Source organism: Gracilinanus agilis, chromosome 4, assembly GCF_016433145.1.
Source record: "Gracilinanus agilis isolate LMUSP501 chromosome 4, AgileGrace, whole genome shotgun sequence".
NCBI classification, from domain to species: Eukaryota; Metazoa; Chordata; class Mammalia; order Didelphimorphia; family Didelphidae; genus Gracilinanus; species Gracilinanus agilis.
The window spans coordinates 226,507,049-226,530,254 of NC_058133.1; the positions used below are offsets into that span (position 1 = coordinate 226,507,049).

The 23,206-nt window shown below is 41.6% G+C and overlaps 1 protein-coding gene across 1 annotated transcript; it reads left to right on the top strand.

The window, feature by feature from the left end:
- Window positions 1-848: 848 nt before the first annotated feature.
- On the top strand, window positions 849-11,512 carry NOTUM (notum, palmitoleoyl-protein carboxylesterase). Its single transcript, XM_044675785.1, has 11 exons — window positions 849-1,252; window positions 3,385-3,437; window positions 3,627-3,722; window positions 4,489-4,549; window positions 4,733-4,791; window positions 5,230-5,332; window positions 6,959-7,150; window positions 7,676-7,776; window positions 10,207-10,354; window positions 11,015-11,062; window positions 11,203-11,512. Exons 1-11 carry the CDS (start codon window positions 864-866, stop codon window positions 11,510-11,512), a joined length of 1,560 nt encoding a protein of 519 aa, XP_044531720.1. The 5' UTR covers window positions 849-863.
- The last annotated feature ends 11,694 nt before the right edge of the window (window positions 11,513-23,206 follow it).

The window sequence follows — 23,206 nt, forward strand, 5'->3', positions numbered from 1 at the left end:
ACTCCCCTGTGGGGGAGGGGCGGAGAAGGGAGAGGCGCCTGGCTGGCTTTCCCTTAATGGGAGCTGCTGTGGCAGAGCTGGGAGCCACAACCGCGCTGCCCCACACCGAGCCCGGAGCGCCTCCGGCGGTCACGGCGGGGTAATCCAGGCCCCCTCTGTCATGTTTGCGGTTTGGAAAGAAAAGACGATGCCTCCGCCTAGAAAAAAGCGAGATCACCGCCTCCCCCCCACCCCCACCCCAGACCCCCCTCCCCCATACACACCCGCCCCTGAGCTCCGTGAAGGCCCGGGAGGCGGCGGCTGTACTTCTAACGCGTGGGCACCGGTTCAGCCGCGGGCCCCGCAAACTACGCCCAGGCTCTGCCCCCGCCGCTCATTGGAGCAGGACCGAGCCAAAGCACCCAGACCCAGAGCTGCCTTTCTCTAGCGGAGCTGGGAGTAGGGAGCCGGGAGCAGGGTGCGGGAAGAGAGTAAGCATCTGCCTGGGATAGCCCAGCCCAACCCAGCCCAGCCCAACCCAACCCAGCCCAAGTAGAGGCTACCCTGTGCTCAGGCACAGCAAGGGTCCAGGGGACCCAGCCCTGGGCCACGACGATCGTTTCGACGCCTAGCAGCCAGTGCAGCGCAGCTCCTAGAGCCCACCAGAGATACAGTGGGGCAGAGTGGGGCTGGGCACCTTGAGAAGGACAGTTTCTTCGGAAGATCAGGGATTTAGCTGGAGCCTCAGAGTCCAGGGCAGAAGGACTACAGCCTAGGATCCGTTGGCCTTGAGGTGCCAGGATTCGGATATCAAAGTCCGCTGGGGCTCACCGGCTGATCCGCTTCCCCTGCAGGTGGCCGGGAAAAACAGGACCAGCGCTGGCATGGGCCAAAGAGCGGTGCGAGTGCTTCTCCTTTTGGGCTTATTGCACTGGGGCCCAGGCAGTGAGGGAAGGAAGCCCTGGAGACGGCGTGGTCAGCAGCAGCAGCAGCAACAGCAGCAGCAGCAGCAGCCGCCTTCATCTCAGTCCCAGCCCCAGCCCCAACCCCAGGCGCTTCCCGGCCGTGAGCTCGGCGAGGTGGCAGGGCAGCCAGTGGAGAGCTTCCCACTGGACTTTACGGCTGTGGAGGGCAACATGGACAGCTTTATGTCTCAGATCAAGAGTCTGGCACAGTCCCTGTATCCCTGTTCGGCGCAAAAGCTGGATGAGGACTTGCGGCTTCACCTCCTGCTCAACACCTCGGTGACCTGTAATGACGGCAGCCCCGCAGGGTAAGTGACTCCAAATTCTGGACCCCCTCTCTTTCTCTCTTCTCTTCCCACTCCCTCAGCCCCACTGTTTCAATCTCTCCAGGCCTTTCCGGCCGGGACAAATTGTACATTCACCTCTCCTTAATTTGCAGCCCTTTCCCAACTCCACTCCCTTCCGCTGCAGGTGGATACAGGTTTACCTTTCTCTCCTCTCTCTGTCTCATCCTGCTCTCTCCAAAGGAAACTACCAGGGAACAGAAGCAGGATCTCAGCCCATCCCACATCGTAGTCTCTGCCCCCACTCCCCCCACCCCATACATCCTCCTCTTCCCTCCACCCACTCACCCCCAATCTATTTTGTAGTAGCAGAAGACTTTGGTCCGTTCTATTTTAGAGACCCTGGAGTTTTTCCTCAAGAAGGAGGGAAGAGAAAGTGAGGAAGTCCTCTCCCCTAAGGTCCTGTTTAAGCCCATTCTTCTCTTGGAAAAGACTCCAGGTAGAAAGACATCCCTCAGACTTTTCTCAATTCTTCTGATATTTAAGGAAAAATCCTAGACTTTGATGCCTCAAAATCCATCGTAGCACAAGAAGGCCTGGATGTTAAAGTATCATAAGTCCTGAACCTTCAATTCATCTTCCTTTTTCTACTCCAATATATGGCACCAAAAAGATGATTAAGGAGGAAAGAGAAATATAATCAGGTTCAGCTTTGTAGAAAGAATTCCAAGATAGTCCCTTTCCACATGAAGAAATGAGAGGATTATAGAGAAGTCAGTCATAGGGGCATCCCCTTGTCTAAAAACTGGCTCATTAGTCCACCTGGCTAATGAGTACCCAGAAAAAGAAGGTGATCCACTGTCTTTGTATCCCCAGGGTCTAGCACAGTATACATAGTAAGCCTTTGAATGTGTTGACTTCAGTTGGAGTCTAGAGATTCCAATACCATGGGTATACTATGTAACTGACATTGGGGACATTATTTATCCTAGAATGAGAGAATGTGATTGTGTGTATTTGGGGTCGGGGAGAGGCAGATGCCATTACCTAGAACCTAGAAGAGAATGGAAGGAAACTACGATAGGAATCTATGTCCTGAAAGCCGGAAAACAAGGCTTAGAGGTAAAGTAACTTGCTGAAGATTGTGTAGTGAATTAGCGACCATCATGATCAACAGCTATTTACCAAATGTCTATTAAACCCATGAATTGAATAACCATGGAGTGCAGAGCCTTGGGGACTGGAGGTAGGAGGAGGAGGAGACATTGTCACTACCCTGGCAGAGATCCCTGGCTAATGGGGGTGTGAGTGGGAGGGGAGAGAAAAGACTGGACATACACATGGCAATAGCATGGGACACAGCACACAAGTAGCCATGAGGGAAAGGATGGTGATGAGTTCAGTGAGCAAAACTGAACCAGGGTTCCTGGTTCTAACTCTTCCTCATTCTTTTCCATCCTATAGCCCCCAACTTTTCTTCCCTCAGGATTATGTTGGTTCTTCCTAACTACCTCTCTGACTGACTAGGATACTCAAACCATTCATCTCATCCCTTCTCCAGTTTTACTCTAGGGTGGTTAGAAGTTAATGTGGTGGGTACACCTTGCCTCCTTCCCCTAGTGACAGTGTTACAAAGTGGCACACAACTTTTTAGAATATTCTTAAGTTTCCATCACAAGTGTAGGGCATAAAGAACAAGGTATCATCTTTTTTTATTTTCACAGCTAAGGAAACTGGACCACAGAGGTCAAGTGAATTACCCAAGGTCACAAGTTTGTTTCAGAGCTGGCATGGGAATAAAAGTTCTGGATTGCCTCTCCTGGGTTCTTTTCATTGCAACAGTGATACCTCTTTGTCTTTCCTCAACAATTCTTCCTTTGAGCTGGCTCTGCCCTCTTCAGTGTAAGGAACCTGGACCTGCCCTGGCTTCTTCCCTTAGACTAGCCCCAAGAGACCTGTTTCTTTACATTCCAAATCCTTGCTTGTGTGTTTTTAAGCTTCAGGTTTACCTAGTCTCTTGCGCCCTCGTGTGGCACAAGACAGCTTTGATTTAGTAACAGGTGGAATAACCCTTTCCTACCTGGCATCCCAGGGTCGTGGAGGATCAGGGAAGACCTAGTTGCCTAGTTGACCTATCAACCCTTTTTCTTTTACAGTTACTACCTCAAGGAGTCTAAGGGCAGCCGGCGCTGGTTGCTATTTTTGGAAGGTGGGTTCCAATATTGAATGGTGGTGGGGGAGGGCAGGGAAAGGAATGGAATGAATAAGAGAAAAAAAGATTCTAAGAACTGGGGAACCTAAAGGGGATGAAAAATGACAATGAGGGAGGGCCTTATTGTAGAAGGGGCAGATCGCTGGCCCAAATCGAAGAGTATTGAATATATGTCTCACCTGGCAGGTGGCTGGTATTGCTTTAACCGGGAAAATTGTGATTCTCGATATGACACCATGAGACGCCTTATGAGCTCCAAAGACTGGCCTAGAACTCGCACAGGTCAGCAGTCACACCCCCCTTTTCATTTTGCATGGCCCCCTTTCCCTTTGTCCTCCTTATCATGTATTCTCTCTTTATTAGTCCCAAACTTCCCTTCTACCATTCTCCTTGAAATCTGAACCTCTATCATGTCCTCCTTTCCCCATAGCCAAACCTTAGTCCCATTGCCATTCTCTCTTGCCTGATCTTTTTCTTTCTTATCTCTCTGAAAAAGAGATGGTACTATGTTACTCCCCACTGTCTAGTCTTGACTCCATGGCTTCTCTCATGGGTAGTGTATGGGGAAGCAAGAGAATTGGCTGGTTACAGTCCTATCATTGATTTGCTATGTGATCCTATTAATGCCTCCCTTTATGAAAGGAAAGCATCTTACATTTTGAGGTCTTTGTCATAAGTAAATAGAAGCACTCTAATGACTAACTTCTTAAACTATTCTGTCCAAAAGGGCTTCTCTCTAGGTCCTCAGAGAAGCATTTCTATCTGCACAGTCCCTCTCCCTCATTCCTAGTCTGCTGTATTTCCTAAACTTCTATAAGATTGCAAAAACTCTTTGATAAAGTTAATGAAGCAAAGACAGAGTGATTTAACTTTCTGTTCTCTAACACTTACACAGTTAGTATTTGTCTTAGGCTAGAGGTACCACCTGTTCTAATACCCCACTAGCTAGGGCCCAAGTCAACCTCTCCTTATAGTGTCAATATATACCTTCTGTCTAGATCTTTAAGCCTGACCAAAAGTTCCACTGTTTTTCTCTCTTCTCCTCTAGGTACTGGTATCCTCTCATCTCAACCAGAGGAGAATCCACATTGGTGGAATGCCAACATGGTGTAAGGGATAAGTATGGGGAAGAGGAGTTATTCCCTAGGGGAGATGGGGTAGAGTCACAGCGTTGAGAAGTTTTAGACATATGCCCAATAGAAATCAGAACTTTAGCTTCCCTGGGGAGGTGTCACAATTTGGAGTAGGAAAACACTACTTTTTGCCAATCTTATCAATGTTTTCTTTTGCAGCTTTATCCCCTACTGCTCCAGTGATGTCTGGAGTGGAGCCTCATCCAAGTCTGAAACCAGTGAGTACTCTTCCCCTTCTTCTTCCCTTTCTTTCTTCCCTCCTTTTTCTCCCTCTTTCCCTTCCTGCCATGGTCATTCTGACCCAGCCCTGATTTCCCTAGTCCTAGCCATAGAATCCCTTTAAATACCTTCTTGGGTATTTGCCCCTAGTTCTATCTTCCTCCTTTAAGTAAGAAGCTCATTATACCAGAGGTCCTGACTTTTGTGCAGCAGGGTTCTCCCTAGTGAATAGGTATGGTTTTATCTTCAAGATATGAGCTTTGCCCACCCACACTTGAAATTCCCAAAGATCCCAGTTCTCCAAAATACCTAACTTAAACATATGAGTCTTATAGACCAGGTCCTTCGTTGTTGGGGAGGAGAGGAAAGCTTCATTCTCTCCCTTCCCAATAATAGTAATACTTCCCTAAAGAAGAGATACTTCCTCTGATTTACAGATGAGTATGCTTTTATGGGGGCCCTCATTATCCAGGAGGTGGTTCGAGAACTCCTGGGCAAAGGGTTGACCAATGCCAAGGTATTGCTCTTGGCTGGAAGCAGGTGAGTACCCTATTAAAGAGCATGAGGCTAACACAGAGGAGGGGACAGAATATATAGTCAGCAAGGGGAATGACTGCCAAGAGCTAGTAGCCATCCCAAGCTTTGCCTTAGATTGGGGGTGGAGTAGGGTAGGGGAATTGAGGTCACGTAGGGAGAAAGACACCATCTAGCCAAGCTCAAATACTTTGCGTCACAGAGTTTTATTTTTTTAAGGCATATGCTAAATTTATTGTATGTTATTTATGTTACTATTCTTGTGATGTCATCTCAGTAAAAGCCCTTTTTTTAAGGTATTCTATCCAATTGACTGACTACTCCAGGTAAGCACACCAGTTAGGATTAATGACCTTTTTTTTAAGCATGTGACCCCACAATGAACCTTAGTTTGCGAACTATATAATCCTCAGAATTTGTGTACCCTGAAAATGTCAAAGAGCTTGCATCTTTAGACCTATAAGAAACTTGCATATTTTCACAGGGCTTCAGAGATCATCTTATTTGACTCTCTGATTTTACAAATGAGAAAATAGGCCCAGAAGAAGGAATCCTTCTAGTAAATGACAGAAAACTTAGACTGGAATCCAGGTCTCCCCATTCCAGGACAGTGCTCTTTTCACTTTCTCACACAGCCTTACTTCAGAGAAGAAACACAATACTAGATATGAATAAGTTCTTAGAGAGTATGGGATGGGAGAAGTGAAGAGAGCAGGATTTGTGTTGGAAGAGAGAGGGGAAAGGGAGAGGGAAAGAGAAAGAATAAAGAGAGAGATCATAAAATCATTGGATTTAGAGTTGAAAGGTATAATAGAAATCATGTAGTCTAATCCTATTTTCCTAATAAATTTTATTTATATAGATATAGTATTTGTATTCTCAGTCCTTAGTATGGTGCCTGACACATAATAGATACTTTGAAAATTCTTATCTTCCACCTTCAAACCAAAACTAAGTATTGGTTCCAAGACAGAAGAGTGGTAAGGGCAAGGCAATAAGGGTTAAGTGACTTGCTCAGGGTCACACAGTTAGGAAGTGTCGGAGGCCAGATTCAAATTCAAGATCTTCATGCCTGGCTTTCTATCAGCCTCCTAGCTGCCCCAACATAATAGACACTTAATAAATGCTTGTTGACTGATTTTTTTATATTATCAAAATTTTTCCCAGAGTCCCTCTCCCCACTCTAGAGAGCCATCCCATACAACAATATTTTTCAAGAAAAAAGAAGAGGAAAAAAATCAGTACAACTGATCAATACATTTTAAAAGTTTGAAAATATGTGCAATGTACCACATCTATGGGCATCCTACTTCTGCAAAGGAGAGAGTGGTGATTTTCTACTCATATTTCTTCTTGGAGATAGTTGTCCAATACTGTCATTTTATGGAGAGGAAACAGGCATGGTGACGGGAATCAACTTGTCCAAATTCATACAAGTAGTGAGTGAGATCAATTTAGAATTTAATGCTAGGACCACTATTGTCAGATTCAGGGCTCTTTCTAATGGCTCTCTTAAAATAAATGACATCAAACTATGAAATTACTCCATTGCTAAATGAACTTTTTTGAAATGACCTTGTTTACTTTATGTGGCTATATCAGTTACCCATGTGTCTTCTCCCTCACTTGTAGTGCTGGGGGCACTGGGGTTCTTCTGAATGTGGACCGGGTTGCAGAACAGTTAGAGGCTCTGGGCTATTCAGCCATCCAAGTTCGAGGCCTGGCTGACTCTGGTTGGTTCCTGGACAACAGGCAGTACCGTCGAACAGATTGCATTGACACCATCACCTGTGCACCCACTGAAGCCATTCGACGAGGGATCAGGTGACAGCTTCCTCTTGCCCTCCTCTCTTACCCAACCAAGATATTGACACCTGTTATACATTCCCAGACCCCTTCCTTATCCCCAATATCAGACATTACTGCCCTTTGAACCCTCGTTCCCCAATATTGAGGCTCCAACTAGCCCATGATGCAGCTGGAACTTGAATGATAATACCCCAACCCAGAACTAGGAGTTGGAAATGCCTTGCATTTCCTGTCTAGATCAGGGATGAGAGCCTAAAGGGACACTCTTAGCAGTACTAAAGACTGAATCAGGTACAGACTCCAATAGATGAGTTTTTTGGGTTTGGGAGAGTGCTGTGTTAGGCCCATGGCCCCAGTGAATGGCCCATGGAATGATGGATCACTTCCAATCATGGTGGCATGAGTCCAGGTGGGCAGTCAACTAGAGGGAAATGTACCTACCTATCACCCTTTGTGGGATCTTCCTTCCCCCATCCCACAGTTGAGGGATTGGAAGAGGTTCCAAGAGCTGGCCTGATTCCAAAGCTCCTGGCCTTCCAGGTACTGGAACGGGGTCGTCCCCGAGCGCTGCCGGCTACAGTTCAAGGAAGGCGAGGAGTGGAACTGCTTCTTCGGATACAAAATCTACCCTACCCTGCGCTGTGAGTGGGGGTGGGAGCTTGGGGCTTAGGAGAAGGTATGATGGCAAAAGACCCCAAAGCCCTCTATTTTCTCCCCCTGAAAATTCAAAATAGAAGTAAGCAGCTGAGAGACTAAGCTCTGGGATTTTGGAGTGGGGCTCATAGTCAGCACAGAGTCAGTACTCACTGTGTACATTGTCTTGTATTGAAGGGATACAGAGGAAGGAAAAGACTTGGTCCCTATCCTAAAGGAGCTGACAGTCTAGGTTTTGTTTAGTTTGTTTGGTATGGGATTGGTGTTTTATTTTGTTTTGTTTTGTTTTGTTCTTTAATCCAGACTTGTAATTTCCATGGTGTAGAAGGGAGTCCTACAATGAAAACTCCCTCCATTGATGCATATAGGCAATTCATTTATAATTTATTATCTTAGATAGTTTCCTAAGAGGTTAAATAACTTACCCTAGGTCACATAATGAGTATATGTTAGAGGCAGAACTTGAACTCAAGTCTTCCAGGTTCTAAGACAGCCTTCTACCCACTATGCCACACTCATTTTTTATTCATTTTTTTAAAGGGACATATGATTTGGTTGCTGTAGGGAGCTCCCTGTGAGGAATTTAATGTGGATCTGTAGCTTCTACTTTCAATTTATAGCCTTAGAAAGTTTATTGTTGTTTTTGTTTTTATCATTATCTATAACTAAATCTATATAGTACTTAAAAGTTTGAAAAGTACTTTAGTGTACATTATCATTTGAAGCTTACTACAAACCTACAAGTTGAATACTCTAGGTATTACTGGTTCCATTTCTCATATAAGGAAACTAAGGCTCAAAGAATTTCTGTGTGTCCCCAGAGCCAAACAGCTAGGAAGTATCTAAGATAGGATGTGAACTATTTGGTTAAAGAGGCCAGTAAGCCTAAAGGAGTTTGTACATACTTATAAAGAATCAGAGGGCAGTTAGGTAGCACTGTGGCTAGAGAACCAGGCTGGAGTCAGGAGGACCTGAGTTCAAATCTCAGACACCCATCCTAACCCTTGCTTTTCTTTTTTAGAGTATTTGCTGAGACAGAAAGTAAGGATTTAAAAACAAACAAAAACAGAGAAAATTGGTAGCACCTGGAGCTGTCCCAAAAAAGGGCTTAGTCCTCTGGTAGAGCTCCTGGTGATTGGAAGCAGGGAGCTGCATAATAGCTACTTAGGATATTGTAGAAGGAATTGGGGGGAATTGTAGGACTTATATAATATTAGCTGGGGTACTGTGGGGCTCAACTGAGATAATGGATGTCAAGTGCTTTGCAAACCTTATAGCATTGTATAAACACTAGCTATTATTTTTATGATTATTATTGAGGCAGCTTGCTGGCAAAGTGGTAGAGCCTTGGGCTTGGAATCAGGAAGGCATCTTCAGAAGTTCAAATCTGATTTCAGATACCAGCTGGATAGCCTTGAGCAGGTCACTTAATTCTGGTTGCCTCAATTTCCTCATCTGTAAAATAAACTGGAGAAAGAAATGGCAAACCACTCTAATATCTCTGCCAAGAAAATCCCAAATTGGGGTCACAAAGAGTTAGAAATGACTCAACAACAATTATTCTTATTGTCATTGACCTTCAGTCATTAGGCCTCTAATTCGGTGATGACTTTATTCCCTGAGCCTTCTATTACACATTTAGGCTGAGCTTAGGCAATGATTTTAGAGCAATTTGTAGTGATTGCCCATTTCCAAGGTATAAATGCTCACAATAAAAAGACAGTAAGCTCCAACAAGTCAGTTAGAGCTGACTCTGGCACTGCCATAGGATTAAGCTACTCATTCTCTAAGTTTTCTTTCAACACTAATGTTCTGTGTGTATGAGAGATGTTTCATGGTAGAATGGAAAGAACACTTGAATTTAGTCATGAACCTTGGTTTTAAGTATCAGTTCTATCACTTAACTAGCTGTGTGACCCAGCACAATCACTTTATCTTTGCTTCTATTCCTCATTGGTCAAAAGAAGGAGTTGCATTAGATGCCTTCAAGTTCAGACATTCCAGGGTTCTAGGGTTCTCTAGCCTAAAATAAGTGGGTTTTCATACATAAATACGGAGGCTGGGATGCAGGATAAAGGAGTAATCAAAATGAGATAGGGTTAAACAGGGAAAACTTCCTGAGAAGATGAGTCTTCAGAGTCAGATTATGATGCAAGTGGAGGATACACATTGTCCGAAAGGAGATAGGAAAGCCTTCTAAGAGATGGGTGTAGGGCAAAAGTAAGAACCCAAAGGTGGGAATAATGTGAGTTGTAGGTAGAGAACAAAAAGAACTTCCTACCCCTCATACTGGGTTGGAGAAGGTTAGTAGGGGATTAGGAAAGAATACCTCGAGTTGCCTCTGAGGAAAAGTAAGAGGGGAATCTTGGTGGGGAAGACCATCCTCTGAGCCAGTATGTACTCCTGCCTTGTCCTAGGCCCTGTGTTCGTGGTACAATGGCTGTTTGATGAAGCCCAACTGACTGTGGACAATGTGCACCTGACTGGGCAGCCTGTACAAGAAGGGCAATGGCTCTATATCCAAAACCTTGGCCGGGAGCTTCGGAATACATTGAAGGATGTGTCGTGAGTGTCTTTGGCATGGTAGTGGTGGAAGTAGGAGGAATGGCATATACAGGAGGCTCAAGGCCAAGAAGGACTTGAAACCAACCCCAGTATCCTAGACACCATACCCAGATCATCCACCATCTCATTCCTGAGTGGTCAAGCAAAGGAAGCAAGAACCTTCAAGGATATAGAAGTACTTACCTTAAGATAAAGTTGATGACAGCTTTGTAACATAAAGGATACTGGATTTGGAGTCAGAAGACCCAAATTCAAATCGTAGATCTATCAATTATTAGCTGTGCAACCTTGAGAATACTAATACTAAGTATTGGTAGAAGAGCAATAAGGGCTAAGTAATTGGGGTTAAGTGACTTGCCAGGTCACACAGCTAAGAAGTATCTGAGACCACATTTGAACCTGGGATCTCCTATCTATAGGCCTGGCTCTTTATCCACTGAGCCACCTAGTTGCCCCTAGGTTACTTCTAAAGTACCTTCTAGCCCCAAATCTGTGATTCTACACATAAGGGATAAGAGCTAGTAAAAGGGCATAAGAAATAGGCTGAATAACTTGGATGATAGAATGGACATCAGAGTACCATTGTAGTGAGAAGGGAGGTGAAGTTGGTACCAGTGGGTGAGTGATAAGCACTAATCATATCTCCCTTTCCCAACACAGGGCTAGCTTTGCCCCTGCTTGTCTATCCCATGAGATCATCATCCGAAAGTAAGTGTTTCAGTACAACAATTCAATTCGGTTGCCCCTACTTTGTACGAGGCCTCAATTTATAGGCTTCCCTAAGGCCCTTCTCCTCACCCAGCTTTCTTCTAACCCCTCTCCCTATCTGTGTGCCTCAATCTTTGCAGCCACTGGACCGACATTCAAGTGAAGGGGACCTCACTACCCCGGGCACTTCACTGCTGGGACCGCAGTCTTCACGAAAGCAGCAAAAATGGCAAGGCACCCCCCCTGAAAGGCTGTCCCATCCACCTAATTGACAATTGCCCCTGGCCCCACTGTAACCCATCCTGTCCCACCATCCGAGACCAGTTTACAGGTCAAGAGATGAACATAATCCAATTCCTCATGCATATGGGTTTTGATGTACAAAAGATGGCCCAGCAACAAGGGCTAGAACCAAGCAAGCTGCTGGGAATGCTTAGCAGTGGGAGCTAAATGAAGTTAGGATGTGGAAATGATTTATGGCCAGCACAGGAGAGGATGACCCCTTGCAGATTCTTTGCCTTCCTCCTTTCTTCCACCTCATCTCACACTACCAGGCTCACATTCTTGCTCTATTCTTAATGTCCCTTGGACCTACACATGTGTCCCACTGAGGCTAACAGTGCCCTAAGCCACCTCTTCTCCCTTCACTGAGTTGAGATACTTGGAAATCACAGAATAGTCAGAGTTGGAAGGGTTCTCAATGGCCAGCCTAACTTGTATCCACCAAAATAATCCTTGTTATAACATGCTCAATATGGGTCATCTAGCCTACTCTTAAGACCTCCATTGCAGGTGGGAGGGGAGCCCATCGCCGCCTGAGGCATCCCATTTCACTTTTAGAAAGCTTTGTTGGGAAATTTTTCCTGATATTATCTAAATTTATCTCTTTACAACTTTCAACCCATTGTTTCTGTTTCTGCCCTATGGAGCCAAGCAGAACAAGTCTAATCTCTCTTCCACATGATAGCCCTTTTTGAAGCTGTCATGTGTTCTTCCTTCTCCCCCACCCCCCACCCCAAGTCTTCACTTCCCTGGGTTAAACATCCCCAGTTAATTCAACTAATGCTCTCATGACATGGACTCCAGGCCCCTTACCCTTCTTGTTGCCCTCTTCTGGTCATTCTAGAGCTTCCCCAGGAGTCAGTCATATTTGCTTATCTATAGTCTACAGACAGTTCACTTTGCCTCCCCACCTTTTTTTTTTTTTTAATTTTTAAATTTGTCCTTCCTTAGTCCTCTTGATATCTCTCCCATTTTCTGGGGGTTTTCAAATACCATTGAGAGTTGTTCTGCCATCACATCTGGCACTTCCTTCAGAACCTGAGGAAGGAGTCCATTTTGGCCCTAGGACTCCAATTGATCATGGACATCAAGCCATGTTCTTACTATTTCCTTATTCCTCTTGGGCATCAACTCCTTGTTAGAAATTTTTTACTTTCTTATTTTCAATTCAAAGTTCATTTTCTTTGTGAGAAAACATAAAAGAAAATTAGAATTGTAAAGTCCTGACTTCTTTCTGTTATCAATTAATATTTTGTTTCATCCATCCCCAAGAAGCAATCAGAGTTCTTATTTAATCTTTTTTTTCTATTGTGTTTTTTTTTAATTACCCTTTTTTGGTCATCTAGGTCATCTAGATAATTTCAAACCATTTTCAGAATTCCTGACACTATATTTATGGGACAATGTCATGTTTTTATATTCATCTTCTAACCCTTGCCTATGCTGCTATCTTCTTTACATGTCTTTTTGAAATCTCATCTGGCTGGTGAGTTCACAGTTCATCCATATTGATTTATTTGGACATCTATTTTTATTCATTAAAATTGTTTCTCATTCTTTCTGGGCAGGTTTCCCCTATAGAATTTTAGTCCACAGAATCCTCCACAGTCTTTTCTCTGAGCCCTTTGAACATTGTTTTTTCAAAAAATCTAGAGTATATGTCAGACTCTACCTGGATTTCCTCTTTTTCTCTATCAAAAATTCTAGAAGTGAGTGATTATTTCTCTCATAATATTTCCATCATTTCCACTCACCTCTCCTTCCTTCCATGGCTGAGGTCTCTGGTCTCAACTCTTCCTCTCTGCTTTCGATGCAGTCTAGCCAAAGACTGGCTGTCCATCAAATGAAGCAACATCCTCACACTCCCCTACTGGTTCTGCCTCTGACACCAGCATAGATTCCCCTGTTATACTTTCCTACTCTTTCCTCCCAGAGCCTTTGGTCCATGGGGCAAAGCCTAAAGCACTGGATTCTTCAATTCTGCCAGAAGCCCCATTTTACTCCCTTTCCATCCTCAACTCCCAGGCCTTTTCATGCTCTTTTATATTATTTTATAAAGTGACTTTTTTATTACTTTTATTTTTTAAAAAAGGAAATAAGCAAGAATATAAGATGAATGATATTGTTTTGTAACATATTTTTTTTAAATAATAAAAAACCAAAGAACCTCACCCTACTGTCTTATTTATTCAAAAATGTAGCTTTGTCTCCCACTGGTTTTCCCCTGAAAAAAGAAGCAAAGAAGAGCCTGACATCTTTCCTACAGCCTGGCTTGGAAAGTCCAAGATTAGAGCATCATCCCACAATAAGTCTATGGCATCCTTGGTACCCAATCATTAAAACAACATTCACCACAGGCAAAACTTTATTGATTTCAATTGCCCTTTTTTTTCTTGTGGGGAGCTCTACTTTGTCAAGTTTCAAATGCTGCTTATTCTGTTAGTTCGACTGAATAGACATTTATTAAGCACTTACTGCATGTAAATTATTGTGCTAGATTCTGTGGATTCAAAGATGAAATAAATCACAATGAATGTATGCTAATAACTGTCAGAAGACAACTAAGTTCTTCAGAGAGATTAGAGTGGACTGAAAAATCCAAGAAGGATGATTCACTTCTGACTGGGAATATCAGAGAATATTTCATGGGTTTTCATGGAGAAGCCACTTGAATTGGGTTTTGAAAGAGGATAAGAGTATTAATGGGCAAAAATGGAGGTGTATATGGTAGTAAGAAGACTTTTCCAGATATGTCTAGTGTAAGCAAAAATATAGGAATGATATATATAGGTGGGCAGAGCAATATAGATAAAACCTATTAGTCCAATTTGGTTTGAGGCAGATCATAATATGGCTTTGAGTGTCAGACTAAAGAATTTGTATTTTATTCTGTGGAGAGCAAATAAAGAATTTGGGCAGGGGAATGATTTTTAGAGACCTATACATGCAGAGGATTACATTGGCAACTGTGTAATGGATGAATTGAAGAATGGGGAGATTGGAGACAGGAAGGCCAGTTAGGAGACTATTATAAGAGTCTAGATAAGAGGAGTGAGGGCTTCAAGTATAATCATGACAATGGAAATGGAAAGGAAGAAACAGATGATAAAGATGCAATGAAGTATAAACATGGCAATGTGAAGATGAGATGAACTCTCCCCTGCCCACTTTTAGATTTAATCACCAGAAGCATATACACCTCCACATTTCCTTAAGTGAGGGGAGGTCTGCAACCCACATGCTAAACTGGATGACAACTCAGAAATGACTGACTGCCCTCTAGACAGTCCTAAGAAAATTCTAAAACTGCGATTGTTCCACATAAAATGGAAGGAGGCACAGGAAGTGATGCAAAGAAGGGTCTTTAAAAGTAGCTGCGACTTCCTGTGACCAGCTTTTTTGCCTTTGAACTTGATCATGGAGGAGTTCTAGCTTGGGACCTTGGACTGCTCATGGATCTTCCTTTAAGACTACCGTGTGTGAGTGAAAAGGCTGACTCCCGAAGGGACTAGCTTCCAGAGAGCCCCCCCTGCCTTGGAGGAGGCCTCATGGCTGGAACCCTTGCTTTATTCACCACCAGAACCTCTGACTTATGGTTCTCTGGTGGAGGGTTAACGAGCCCTGCCTGGTTCAAACTGGGCCAGAGTAATTATCTAGTGTGACATTCTCTACTTTCTCTCATCTCTCTACCTTACTCTTTCCCTCTCCATTTTATAAATAAGTTGCTATAAAGTCATTATGACTTGAGTAATAGTAAGGCAGAAGAGTGGTAAGGGCTAAGCAATGGGGGTCAGGTGACTCGCCTAGGGTCACACAGCTAGGAAGTGTCTAAGGCCAGATTTGAACCTCGGACCTTCCGTCTCTAAGCCTGGCTCTCAATTCACTGAGCCACCCAGCTGCCCCCCAAACTGAGCCACCCAACTGCCCCCAGGGTGGACTATTTTTAAATAGTTACAGTTGGCTGTCTCCAGTTCTTCCTTATTCTGTCCCTGGCTGAGTCTCTGGCCTTGAGGTCCCTACTCCCTCCTACTAAGAGATCCCCAAACCCTAGTGATACAGCTTAGATACTCTTCAATGAGAATGTCTTTTTTCTCTTTAGATGGTTTGTATAATTTCTTTCCAGAAAGGGCATGGTAGGCCAAGGGTTTGTACTATTAGGAAATGCCTTTTTTGTCTAATGTCATAGGAAGAGAGATTGTCTCTGTTGAACTACAGTAAATATGTATTTTTCTGGGGAAAAAAGTGGATCTCCTAGCCAGCCTGATTGTAACAATACTCAGTTTTTGGATGAAGGTGAGGGAAGAGTTCTTCTTTAGTCCTTTTGAAAGAAAGGGGAAGTCTCTCAGAAGAGAATTCTAAAGGAAGAGAGACTGAGTATTCTTTCCACCCACCATTGGGCTCCTGGAGGAGGCCAGAGAACACTGAATGGGGTCATGGTAAGGGAAAGTCTTAGTATTAATACTAGCACTGGGACAGGTTCCAATCTAGCTTACTGCAAATGCCCCCGGCCCATGATGCAAACTGGTGACTATGCTAGAAGTGGTATCATCTCTGTGACAGCCTTCATGTTGTCTAGGTGTTTCTGATGATCTTACTCATTGTGCCTCATTTATAAGGAGGGACCCACTGTGAAATTCAAAGATTTGTCATTACTTACTATAGCAACTAGAACATTAAGATACAGGAGTAGATTATTCAAAAGTGAGGAAGCAAAGCCTGAGATTTCTGATCTTCATTATTTTCCATATTTATTAATTTCTTCAAGAGACTATCATATTAATTATTATCTTTATTATTGTCTTTCTGTTTGTGCTAAGCTCTTCCTCCTGTGCTACTTATATAACAGGACTTATGAGTCCCCAAAATTACGATGTCAAGTAAACTGACATTAAATGGTGGCAAATTCTCTAGAACAGAGGCAATCTGCAGGCAATAAAGCCTGCAAAACTTCTGAATAAGACCCAAACCAAAATGAAATGTAATTGGTATGGATAATGTTAATTTGTGGTTTTCTAAGTCAATGTTCAGCCCACAGAGATCCATTTCTATTTGCTCCTCATAAAACTTCTTTAGAAAACATTTATGTTCTTGCCACCAAGGGATAGGGTATAGTAGAAACAGTATCTACCAGAGTCCTATCATATAGACTAGATCAGTGATATATCCTTGCTTTGGCAAAACATCCTTGCTTTGAGAAGGACCAGAATTTAAGAACACCTCAAAATTTTCTGTTGATGCATTGTAATTTTTTTTTTAGCCACAACACCAAAAAAATAGACATAGAATGTAAAGTTTTATTTCAAGAAAAAATGATAATATATGCTTACAATTATTTGTATTTAAAGAGAATTTGTACAAATAGGAGGGAAAAAAACCATTACCAAATGTATATCCTTATAAATCACTTATTTAGGAATCATATTTTTGTAATCATATTTTTTTGCTGTGCATTTGCCATAAAGTTGGGGTTTTTGTTTTATTTTGCAAATGAAACATCTGTGTTCCTGCTAAGATACTTTGTAGTGTTACAAACATGGCACATTTTGGCTGGAAGAACATTTGTATCTTCAAACATGGTTGCTATAATTTCTAATTTGCTACTTGAAAAATCTACACTAAGCTCTTCACTCACCTTTTGGATATATTCTTTTTTTTTTTTTAAATTCTTTCCACCTGTCTTAGAATCAATACTGTATATTGATTCCAAGTCAGAAAAGTGATAAGGGCTAGGCAATGGGGGTTAAATGACTTGCCCAGGGTCACACAGCTAGGAAGTATCTGAGGTCATATTTAAACTCAGGACCTTTGTTATATTTAGAAATTAGATATTATATAGATATATATTTTAAGGTGTGGTCACCAGGAATCAATAATTCAGATTAATTCCATAATTAAAATAGACCTAAGTCAGGATGGGTTTTATGGTAGTTTATTTACAATTAGGAAGGTAAAAGGTAGGGAAATAGAGAGAGGGAGAGGCTGGCCTGGGCCGGCAGAGGCCCAGACTGAGAGAGGTTTAAAAGGCTAATTAAACTAGGTTACAAGCCACAAGGCCTTAGCAATCAGAGGCAAGAAGCCTTCTTGAGGTAGAGAGTCTGGAAAACGCCAAGGTAGGCCCAACGAAGTCAGCCTAACTTACCCACGTGACAATTCAGAGGGGAAGCAGCCTGAGGTCTCAGCTGAGATCCTTCAGCACCAAGTTCAAAACACGAACTGCCTCCTCTGGAAGTTACCATCATACTTGAAGAGATAGCATCTTTCACCACTTCCTGGGGGTCCACCTCTAATTCAAGTGGACAAATGGCAGCCTCTACACTGTTTTGGACTGCCCAAAGGGCAGTCCCTTGTTCTTGATTTGTTACTTATTGTCACATGTGGGTAACTCATGTCCCCTCCCCACTAAGGGAGGTGGGGATGACATTATCTCTGGTGGCTAGAGTTTTAACTATGAATGGGCTTGAGCTAATTCCATTTACACACCTTCTGTGTCTAGGTCTGGCTTTTAGGACATTGAGCCACCTAGCTGCCCCCTTGGATATATTCTTGATGCCTAATGTTTGAATTATAAACTTTAAAAAAATATTATCCAGTCACTTTTGAGGACCATATCTAAAAGGCTTTCCAACCTGGTGCTTTCACTGAACAAACATCTTTCCATTTAGTCAAGGACATCTATACCCATGTTGGCAAACCTATGGTATCTGTTTACTGAGGAGACTGCTCCACTCCCCCTCTCTACCATGTCTGAGGACATTTCTCTGTCCAGCAACCCAATGGGATTGCTTTCTTCCTCCCCTATCTGGGGTAAGGGAGCAGCTCCCATGTAGCATGAGCATTGCAGTTTGGGCACTCAGTCTCTAAAAGGTTCATTCACTCCTTACTGTAGAATATGATAAGAGAGCTAGTTTTTGTTTAGGTTTCAAACATCTGACTGTAGGTTCTCATAATAATTCTATATTTGGCTTTCATACTGGGATGAAGTCAGGTTCACTGTTGGCTTCTCCATGGATTTCAAATCCAGAGGTTGGTTCAGCAGCTCTATGTTCTTATTACTTCTGAAAGTTCTCTACGGTTCAACAAATAGTCCCAATTACCTCTGCTTTGCAAGTCTCTAGGAAATAACAAGAGATGTAAAATAATTGCCTTAGGTTACATTGTAGCCTGAGAGAGTTTATGATCTTGGATACATCTGTGACAAACAAAACCATTGTAGTCAAGAACCACTGAAGCAGAAACTGGGAAAAAAAATTTACAACAAATTTCTTTGAAAAAAGCCTCATTTCTCAAATATATAGAGAACAGAGTCAAGTTGATAAGAAAACAAGTCATTCTCCAATTGATAAATGGTCAAAGGATTATGAATAGGCAGTTTTTGGAAGAAGAAATCAAAGCTATAATTCTGTGAAAAATGCTCTAAATCACTATTGATCAGAGAAATGCAAATTAAAACAATTCTGAGGTACTACCTCACACTTCTCAGATTGACCAATATGACAGTAAAGGAAAGTGATAAATGCTGGAGGGGATATGGCAAAATGGGAACACTAATACATAGTTGGTGGAGTTGTGATTTTATCCAACCATTCTGGAAAGTTATTTGGTTCAAAGGGATATAAAATTGTACATATCCTACCTTTTGATTCAGTAATACCACTACTAAGTCTGTATCTGTTATGTCCAGAGTAACATAAATGTTAGGTAGGTTCTTAAGCTGGAGGAACTATGGATATGAAATATGGAACAAATAAAGGAAAAAGGAGAAAAAGAAAAAAGGTTAGTAGACAAGGTCAGGTTCAGGGAAAATCTCACTGTCTCTGCCCTCACTGGGGCTTGCAGCTAGAGCTTTTATTTGCAAATCAATAGTCATCAATCAAATAGCAAATCAATCAATAGTCTCTGATTGACATCAGAGACAGACTGAATTAATAATGTAGTGGGTTACATCAAAGTTATCAGTCCTGTTTTAACATGTTTTATCCCAAATTTCTGGTACAGCCAAAGATCATCTTTTTTATATCTGTAATATTTGATAAGGAAGTAGAGAAGATGAGAGAAAGAAGATTCTTGATTATAAAATTATTTGTGAGACTAGAGGTCTGGCAAATCCTTGTAAAGGGTATTATCTAGCTGTAAGGGAACATTGATATGTAAATTCCAAAGCTCTTTGTAATGACAATCAGGAGAGACAGGATAGTGTTATGTGGGTAATTTGAGGAAAGGTGTTTGGGATAAGGGAAATTGAAAGGAGGATGTTGGAGACTTGCTAAATGGGTAATCTCGGTTTCAGGTAGGCTGGGATTAAAGGAGATTCAGGGTATAATAGGACTGAAGTCAGGAGTATAACACAGAAGGGAAACAGAGATCTTTTAGGGAGAAGAGAAGTTAAACTAAACAGACAAACACAGCAGGCTTACAGACTGGGACTTAGACTCAAACACAAGCTGAGGGAAATAGACTAGACTGAAATTAACAAACAGGCTTTAGTTAATTTCACAGGAAGGGACCTATTTTGAAGTAACACCTTCCTTCAAGATGGATGCCCCAGCTTCCCTCTAAGCCCAGAGTATGTTGTCTCTTTCCCTCTTCTTCCCCCTTGATAACTAACAGACAAATTATACTAATTAGGGATGTTGAAACACAAAAGGGGTTTATTTTGTTTGAAGGATGGTTTGTTAGGAAGGTGGATCAAAGGAAAGCCCTATCAGTTGTCTCAGGAACCTCAGGTGGGGGAAGGGAAGTAAAGATGGAGTCTGAGTAAGGACCTGCCTTAAACTCAGCTTTACAAAATGCTATTTCTATCTAAAGGGAATAAATGATGACTGACTAACTATAACTAATGCTGTCAATTAGATAACTCTTCACAGATTTAACTCCTCTCTAATTACTCTCCTTATTAACTCCACAACATATAAGGTAAGGGAGGGAAAAGGCAGAGATGGTAATAGGAAAGGAAGATATAAAGGATTTATCTAAATAATAATTTCTTAATTAAATATGTCAAAGCTAGGCTCAATTTCAATATTAAAGTTAGGTCAGAGACAGCTCAGCTGATTCACAACCTCCCTCCATGGAAGATCCAGTCAACTCCCTCTTTCCCTCAAGATTCCAAACCTTAACCGCTTTTGGAACTCAGCCAAAGCTAGAAAAAACTATATAACCCCAATTCTGTATACTACAATAGTCACTGTTTGAAGCAGCCGAATTTTCATTAATAGTTTGTTGAGCAATAACAGATTATCCTAGGAATTTAGCAAATATCCCTTGAATCATTTCTTTTATTGAAGGTTTCAGTACTTATTAACCCTGTGAATTCCTGATATGGTCACAACAAGAAAATTGCCTTTGCAAAAATATTTTATTTTTACTGAACCTTGGTCTTTGCCATGAGGCCCAGTGTGACCATCTCATTGATCTCAGGGTTTGTCAGTGCCTGTGTTTCCTTCAGTATCCCAAAGACATTTAAAAAAAAAAATAGGGATAGGCATGTTTGTACAAAAATATTTATAGCTGTGTTTTGTGTGGTGGCAAAAAAAATTAGAAACTAAGGGGGTATCCCTTGATTGGAGAATGGCCTAAGAAATTGTGGTATATGATGGTATTGGAATACTATTGTTCTATAAGGAATGATGAACCCCTTGAATTCTTTAGGAACTGGAAAGACCTCAATGAACTGATGCAGAGTGAAATAAGCAGAACCAGGAGAACATTATACACAGAAACTGAAACATTGTGTAATGATTAAGTGTAATAGACTTTACTACTAATAGAAATAATGAACCAGGACAATTCTGAGGGACTTATGGAAAGGAATGCTATTCATATCTAAAGAAAGAACTGTTGGAGTAGAAATGCAGAAAAAAAATGTTTTATCATTTGTTTATTTGGGTATATGATTTGGGGTTTTGGTCCTATAAGATTACTCTCTTACAAGAATGAATAATTTGGAAACAAGTTTTGAGTGATAATACATGTATAACCCAGTGGAATTGCTTGTCAACTCTGGGAGGGGGGACAGAAGAGGGAAGGGAGATAACATGAATCATGTAATCTTAGAAAATTTATGCATAACTTTTGCACTGGAATAAAATAAAGGGAAAATTTTTTTTAATTGAGCATACCTTTTGACTCAGCAAATACCACTACTGGGTCTGTATCTCCAAACAGAACAAAGAACAAAGAAAAGAACATATGTGTACAATAATACTTAGACCAGCCCTTCTTGTGAACCAAAGAATTGGAAATTGAAGGGATGTTCATCAAATGGAGAATGGATAAATAAGTTGTGGTATATGATTGGGATGGAATACTATTGTGCTATAAGAAATGACAGGCAGGATGCTTTCTGAAAAAATCTGGGAAGACTTATAAGAACTGATGCAAAGTGAAATGAACAGAAACAACTATATTGTAACAATGAATAACTTACCTTTTCTCAGTGATACTATGATCTAAAACGATTCTAAAGGACTTATGATGACAAATGCTATCCACCTCCACAGAAAGGACTGATGATGTATGAATGCAGATTGAAGAATACTTTTTTTACCTCATAATTCTAGGGGTTTTTTACTTTGTGTTTTCTTTTGTAATGTGGCTAATATGGAAATGTTTTGCATGACCACACATGTATAATCTATATCAAATTGCTTACCTTCTCAAGGAAGAGGAAAGGAATGAATTTTGTGAAGATGGGATTAACTTTCCCCTGCACACTTTTAGATTTAATCACCAGAAGCATATACACCCCCACATTTCCTTAAGTGAGGGGAGATCCACAACTCACATGCTAAACTGGGTGACAACTCAGAAACAACTGACTGCCCCCTGGACAGTCCTAAGAAAATCTAAAACTGTAATTGTTCTACATAAAGTGGAAGGAAGGCACAGGAAGTGACGCAAAAAAGGGACTTTAAAAGTAGTCACAACTTTCTGTGATGAGTTCTTTCTCTTTTGATCTCGACCTTGGAGGGACTTCAGCTTGGGCCTTGGACTGATTCTGGTAAAACTGCTCTTGGATCTTTTCTTTGGACTACCACATAGGTGAGTGAAAAGGCTGACTCTTGGCTCCTAAAAGGATTAGCTTCTGGAGAAGCCCCCTGTCTTGAAAAAGTCCTCATAGTTGGAACTCTTGCTTTATTCACCACTGACCCCACCGACCCATGATCCTCCAATGGAGAGTTAACAAGCCCTGCCTGGTTTGAACCAGGCTGGAGTAATTATCTAGTGTGATAGGATAGATACTTTCTCTACCTTCTCTCTCATGTCTCTACTTTCACTCTTATCCTCTATTTTATAAATAAATACTGCTAAAAAATTATTTGACTTGAGATATATTAATTTCAACGACCACATTCTCATATATTTAATCTAACCTTAATTTTTTAACCTTACAATTTGTGACTCAAAATTTGAAAAAAAAGTTAAAATTTTTTGTTTACATGTAACTGAAAAAAAATCAAATAAAAACAAAAAACAAAAAAACAAAAACATCTGTGGATACAACTAGTCTATTGTTCCTACATCATCTTTTCCTAAGTAAGAAAATCTGTTAGTCAGGTTTTTGGTGTTTACTGCCAACCAAAATTTCAGGTAAAATTTGTTTGGCTTGTCTGACATATTTTGGAAAAATTTACAGTGTCCCTTATAAGGCAGCAATGACTCATCAACCATTATGTATACACTGGGAATAATACTTTCTGGCAATTTTCAATAAAATGAGTCTATAGCAAGGGTGCTAGAGAAAACTTTTTCTAAGACAGTTTTGCTTTTTTTCAGTTTTCAGGCCAAAGGAAAATTACCTCAGTATATCTAGGAACTGATTATGTGGCATGGTTTATTGAACTTACTCAGGAGATATTCTAC

Excerpts from the sequence above, each read along its gene's own strand:
- NOTUM (XM_044675785.1), top strand. The coding sequence starts at position 864 with ATGGGCCAAAGAGCGGTGCGAGTGCTTCTCCTTTTGGGCTTATTGCAC. Across the intron at positions 3,438-3,626 it reads CTGGTTGCTATTTTTGGAAG|GTGGCTGGTATTGCTTTAAC; the intron begins GTGGGTTCCAAT and ends CTCACCTGGCAG. Across the intron at positions 3,723-4,488 it reads CTGGCCTAGAACTCGCACAG|GTACTGGTATCCTCTCATCT; the intron begins GTCAGCAGTCAC and ends CTTCTCCTCTAG.